We start from the raw sequence: 6,284 nt of genomic DNA, 5'->3' as shown, positions 1-6,284 counted from the left end.
TTTAGTATCTTACAAACTATTAACTTATAATATAAATTAAGTATCTATTAATAGTTTATTAATAATTGCAATAATGCACTCCATCTTTACTTATTTTGCAAGTTATTAAACAATCAAGTATAAAATAATTGAAAATGGAGCCTAATATAAAATAATTTAATGATAACAATGATAATAATGGCCATAATGATAATGACAATGATGATAATAGTGATAATGTTGATAATGAGATAATAATAGCGATAATATATGATAGTGATAATGAAAATAATAACAACAAGATAAAAGATACAATAAATAATAATTTTAATTGGAATTTGTTATACTTGATGATCGTCCGCCTATCCGTAGTTAGAAGTTATATATATATTTCGCATTTTTATATTTTTATTCCCTATTTTTAATTGATTTAATCATTCTCTCTCTCTCTCTCTCTCTCTCTCTCTCTCTCTCTCTCACATGTTTATACGCGTGCAGTCAGTACGTGTAGAAATTTAATATGTTACCGCTACAGTACATAATTTTCTTCTATATTCACACTGCACGATTTATGACATTAAAAGGCACAAGATGATCCTGAGATTCAATTTCGGCAATCACGTACGAAAGGAATACTTACACATAGGTGATACGTAGTTGCTCGGAAAGACGCCGGATACACCATTCAATTCGCCCCTCCACCATGACGCCTCTTCCTTAGCAAGTACCGATATAACATCACCTTTTTCAAAACTTAATTCATCTTCATTTTGTGCTTGATAAGGATACAGAGCCATAACGCGTTCTATAAATAAAACGAAACATTTATGCTATAGATTTATTATGTCTGAGATTTATTAGACTTCTTTAAATTTAATTCTTTATAGTTTCCAAACACGTACAAGGACAATTTTGAATTGTAAAATATTACAAAATTTATTTACCAATATTCGGATCCGTTGGAGAATCTTGATATCCATGTGAAACAGGTGTACTTCTATTACTGCTACTAGTTAAGGGTTTAACATAAGTTGCTGGGAACCAACCAACCTGCCTCTTTTTACCGCGTGCCTGAATAAATACGCAAATTATAAATTTAATAGTACGACATTGTGTAATAAAGAAAAAAATTCTATTCTTACTACCTGAAGCTCTCCTTCCCACCAACCGCTGTCAGTCTTTTTACGAATCATTATTAATTGTCCTCTTTGCAAGTCTAATTGTTCTGAACTTGTTGCTTGATAAGGTGCAATAACTTGAACAATTTCTGGTTTTCTTCCTCTCTGTGAAGAAAGATTTTTCTCATGAATAAAATTAACTCGATATATTAAAAGTTTTACTATTTTACTGTTTGAAGAATAAAAAAAAAGGTTTTATGTAAACTATAACAATGATAAAAATTTATAATATGATAAATTAAATATACCTTGTAATACTGCATTATCAGGATCAGTAGCATAAAAGAAGTAGTAAACACTCTTATAAAAGGCACTCTTAGAAAAGTTCAAACTGTATATTAGAAGCTTTTTTTTACCTGCTGAGCGGCCATAGCAGTAAAGTCTGGTAATTCCGCTCTATCTTCAGCAGCTGCTCTCTCATCTTCTAGCTGCTCTGCCGTTTTCTCTGCCTGCTGTATACACGCACATTCTATGTCATTTAAGCTTTATCACTGCAGCATCATTTTGTTCAATATAATACAGTAATAGTAGATTAATAACATTAGCATTTCAACACGTGTACGTTAAACGCAGGATGTAATTGTAAATATAATTTGAAATGAATGATTACGATTACGCACTTGAGCTGTTACAGTAGCCATAGTATCAATTTCATTCTTTGTTTCTTCAGTTGCAACAACAGTAGTAGACTGAACGTTAGACAAAGACGCATCCTAATTAATGTCACACATATTTATATTAGAAATTTTCAAACATAGAAAACAAAAACAAATGGATTAATAGAAAAAAAATTGCTCGCTTTTGAATCAAGCAATTAATTTCCACTTACAAATGAGTGAATGATTAGAAACTGGCAAAAACAAAATATGCAAGAGATATTAATTATAACATACCTGATTGGGAACGTTGTATTTTTCTACGTAATTAGACGGAAAGATCCCACTTTTGTTTCCTATACAACCGGTCCACCATTCACCTTCTTTTTTCGTAACTAATATAACTTCACCTTGATTGAAACTGAGATCGCCGGTCTCAGTTGAGTCATATCGATAAAGAGCAACATAATATTCGTTAAGACCATCAGCAGCAGTGTCTTTGGTGCTTGTGATTATTTCTTTTACATACGACTTAGGGAACCAACCATTATTTCCAGTGTTGGCTGAACCGTACCACCAGTCATCCTGAATAAAACAAATGCTTTATAAAACGTATATGCATTATCTTTTTTTTATAATTAATATAATAATAACCTGTTGCTCAGAAACATTGATAGTTTCTCCTTTTTCAAAGGAAAGATGTTGCTCCATAGTAGGTCGATAAGGAAACAAAGTTGTGACTTGTATAGAGCAAAATGTACCTAATCCTAAAGTAGGTATAATAGCTTCCACTACTGGGGCTTCTCCCCCTAATGATCCCGCATCAGATACGTTCTCGGGAACTTCCGCTATTCCTCTGCATAATCAATAAAAAGGTTGACATTAGGTGACATGAAATTCTACATATTAACAATAAAAATAACTAACTCTAATGTTCTCTTCTCTACACTGTCTTGTTGTATAAAAGTACGTTCGTTGTCCAAATCAGCTGCACCAGTATCAATCGGCTCTACGTAAGATTCGGGAAACCAGCCAGTGTGACCACGAATTTCTCCCGCCATCCATCCCGGTTCAGCGTTTTGTACAGGTGGTACCTATAGTATAGATATTTACATTAACTTATTGGATTAATTTTCTCTTTAATAATAGCAATTTTATTGCATATTGTTTACTTACTAATATAATATCACCAGGTTGAAATGATATTTCGTCTTGGTTTCGCGCCACAAATTCATAAAGAGCTCTGTATTTGCGGACACCTACAACTGCAGCTTCATTTTCTGAGCTGACAGTAGTGTCGTTCACAGGCCAAGCTGTGTCGCTGGCAGGTGCATCTCCCCAACCACTATCGCCCCATGCAGATGTGGCAAAGTCGGCAGCTGAGACATTACTGTCTGACCGAAGTTCGATTACCTTTTGCTTCTTTTCATCAAAAGTAACATAAAGCTGTTTACAATCTACTACTAGATTTTTCATTTGTGTTTTAATATCCTCAAGCTGAGTATTATTATTTTCAATATCGGACATTTTGGAATCAATCTGTTGAAAAATACATATATATGAAGATAAAATATTAATATTTTTCAGTATATAAAACTTTCTAGCTCGAGACTAAGCGAGAATTAGTAAATAGAAAGGTAAAAAAAAAAAAAAAAAAAAAAAAAAAAAAAAAAAAAAAAAACATTTATTGGATCTTTAAATATAACTAGTTTAAAACATACATTAAAACATACATTAAGATATTCAATTAGTTTTTCATCAATAAATCCATAGGAAATTTCCTGCTTTAATGAATAAACGCGTTATTCGACCTTTTTATTTACTAATATTACTAATTACTAATATTTTTCACGGATATTTTTTTCAAAGAAGTTACGTGATTTATAGGTGACTCCTGTGTTTTGATATCAGAGTTGCCACAGAAAATAAATTTAAAAATTTTTTCTAACTTTTTTAGGTTTTCCAGGGTTGCGTTTCAAAATTCAACTCTGTAAACTTCGAGTATCTTTTATCTTTATTCAATATTCGGTGACCAACAAGGATAAAATGATATTCGCGTTTTGGAACGCACCCCAGATAAGAAGGAAAATTTTCCAATGCAAATTTTAATTTAAAGAGTTGTAGAAAATCTAGCCTATATTATTAAAAACAACGCAAAAAAGATTTAGTAGCATGCTAAAATTTTGGATGCAAATTTGAGCCAATAAAAAATAAATTAGTATTGGAAAAAAAATGCAGCTACGAAAAAGAACAATCAAATAAAAATACTGAAAATTTTAATTATTTTATTAAAATCATAAAAAGTGTGTAAGTTTTGAACGTATTCAAGTTTTGACGTTTATCACTATAAAGGTCAGATAAAATATGAAACAATTTTAATAATTGAAAATCTGAAGGAGTAGTTTAAGGAAATTGTGAGCAAATTTCAAAATTCCAGACTTTTTTACATTTTCCCCTGATTTTTCCCGGTTTTCCCAATTTTCCAGGTTTGTGATAACCTCGGATATGTCATTAAATGCCAACGTTTCATTAATGTTAGTGTTAGATTGCTTCTTGCTCTGCAATGTTCACGAAATGTTGACATTTAAAGATGTATCAAAACACGAAGATAAATTATAAATTATACGTAATTTCTTTGATAAAATATTAATAAATGGTAAAATTGATGAAATTACAATGAAATTGATAAACGTCACGCATACCTGCTGTTGTAAATCTACTATTTTATCTTTCATCTGCTTAAGAGTAATTTGTTTATTGTCAAAAGCCATTTTAATAGCCTCTTGTCCGGCTGCATCTTGTGCCGCATTAATTTTATTTCTTGCTTCAATACGTGCTTTCTCTTGACTCAATGCTAATAATCTTTGATTTTGTTCCCGAAGTTTATTCTTTAATGCGGCCATTTCTTGTAACTGCGTATCTCTTGTTGATCTCATACCATCGATAGTCGTTTTAACACCTGATACTCCTACTCGAGTATCACAAATCTTTTGTGACAATTCCTTCACTTTATCGTTCTAAAAGATAAGGAAAGATAATGTAAGGATTGATCATTGAAATAATTATTGTTTGAAGTATATGTCCTATTATATTTACAAGTGTTCCAAGTTCGATGGTCAAGGTCTGATTCTTCGCTTTTAACTTGAGAAGAATATCTTGCTCTTTTTGTCTTTGTGCTTGCAATTCTTGTGATTTTTGTCGTTCCCACTCCAATTGTCGCTGTCTCTCCATTTCCCTAAATATCATGAAGCAACATGGCATGAAGCACTTTTAAATCTATACAGATACAATTTTTTTAATTATTAATATATTATATAATCAACTTACTTGCGTGCTGCCTCTTTTTGTTCTTGTGCACGTTTCCGTTGTTCCTCTTTCTCTTGTTCAATTTCCTTTTGCCTCTGCATTTGTTTCTCGATTTCTGCTTGTCTACGCCTCTCTTGTTCTAGTCTGTATCACAAAACGTAAAGTTTTCTTACGTTAATATTTAATTAATAAATAGACGTACTTGCCTTATTTTCTCTTGTTTCTCGGCTTCCTCCCTCTCTTTGCGTTCCCGTTCTTCCTGTTCCTTTCGCTGAATTTCTAATAATGCTTTACGCCTACGTTCTAATTCCGCTTGACCTTTCTCAAAGTTCTCTTTACGTTTATCTTCAAATGAAGTCTGTAAAAAGATATCTTTTTTCCTTCCTTCGTTTCTTTTTGTGCAATAGATATTTTTATATTAAACATATACCTGTGGCATGCCTGCTAATGGATCGATATTTTCTGTTGCATTTTGAGATAGCGTTAAACTGCTTTGACGTTGCCGTCTAAATGTGGGCGGGATAAGTTCTGGTGGAAGCGTTGTAGGTATATTTTCACCGACTTTAGCAATATCGCAAAGATGCATTGCAAGCACAAATTCCTCAGAACCTAAACGTCCATCCGAATCCATATCAGCTAGAGCCCTGTTGACATACATTTTGGAAATTTGCTCTTCTGTTCTACAATACGTATAAAGAATAATACTTTGTACGCGCTATCCTGTACTGGTATTTCATTACTATACCATATTTGAGCAAGTATAGGTTGTGGCAGTTGCGACTGCACCATGATATTTCTTGCTTGAGGCCCAGATAAAAAGCCAGATCTCGTTCTGTCCCAAGTATTAAATAACTGAGTATATTTTAATTTGGTCTGATGCGGAACCGCCCATTCAACAGACTGTGGAGAGCCAACGGAATGCTGGCTGTGCTGTGAATCCACGGAGCCTACTCTGTCTATACTTGGTGGACGTGCTGTTGTACTCAAAGGTGTATTCGTAGATACTGGCGTTTGTGTGATTGCGCCATTGACCAATGTTCCGTTCGCTGTCGTGGATACTAATGGTAATGCTACTGATGGAGAAACTCCAGTACCTGAAAAAATAAAATGAAAATTAATATTGTAACCAATAAATTGCTTCACATTATAATAGCGGTAAAGTGTAATGTCAAAATATGAAACTCTTTGAAAAGAAACAATAAAGATGATATATATATATATATAT

General features: G+C 32.7%; 1 protein-coding gene across 2 annotated transcripts in view; it reads right to left on the bottom strand.

Moving 5' to 3' along the window:
• LOC108692084 (intersectin-1) overlaps positions 1 to 6,284 on the bottom strand; it is a 23,009-nt gene that overhangs the window by 12,771 nt on the left and 3,954 nt on the right. For both annotated transcript variants that reach the window (XM_018200199.1, XM_018200201.1), the window contains 16 exons: positions 5,805 to 6,153; positions 5,490 to 5,703; positions 5,266 to 5,417; positions 5,081 to 5,203; positions 4,850 to 4,988; positions 4,456 to 4,770; positions 2,930 to 3,292; positions 2,681 to 2,847; positions 2,408 to 2,609; positions 2,051 to 2,338; positions 1,778 to 1,870; positions 1,514 to 1,609; positions 1,406 to 1,414; positions 1,125 to 1,262; positions 924 to 1,050; positions 620 to 784 (listed from right to left, as the gene is read on the bottom strand). In XM_018200199.1, coding sequence (XP_018055688.1) covers positions 620 to 784; positions 924 to 1,050; positions 1,125 to 1,262; positions 1,406 to 1,414; positions 1,514 to 1,609; positions 1,778 to 1,870; positions 2,051 to 2,338; positions 2,408 to 2,609; positions 2,681 to 2,847; positions 2,930 to 3,292; positions 4,456 to 4,770; positions 4,850 to 4,988; positions 5,081 to 5,203; positions 5,266 to 5,417; positions 5,490 to 5,703; positions 5,805 to 6,153 — 2,940 coding nt within the window. The remainder of the gene's footprint in view (positions 1 to 619; positions 785 to 923; positions 1,051 to 1,124; positions 1,263 to 1,405; positions 1,415 to 1,513; positions 1,610 to 1,777; positions 1,871 to 2,050; positions 2,339 to 2,407; positions 2,610 to 2,680; positions 2,848 to 2,929; positions 3,293 to 4,455; positions 4,771 to 4,849; positions 4,989 to 5,080; positions 5,204 to 5,265; positions 5,418 to 5,489; positions 5,704 to 5,804; positions 6,154 to 6,284) is intronic.

The sequence above is a fragment of the Atta colombica genome, unplaced genomic scaffold (assembly GCF_001594045.1).
Source record: "Atta colombica isolate Treedump-2 unplaced genomic scaffold, Acol1.0 scaffold58, whole genome shotgun sequence".
Lineage (NCBI taxonomy): Eukaryota > Metazoa > Arthropoda > Insecta > Hymenoptera > Formicidae > Atta > Atta colombica.
This window is presented reverse-complemented; position numbering and strand designations above follow the sequence as displayed.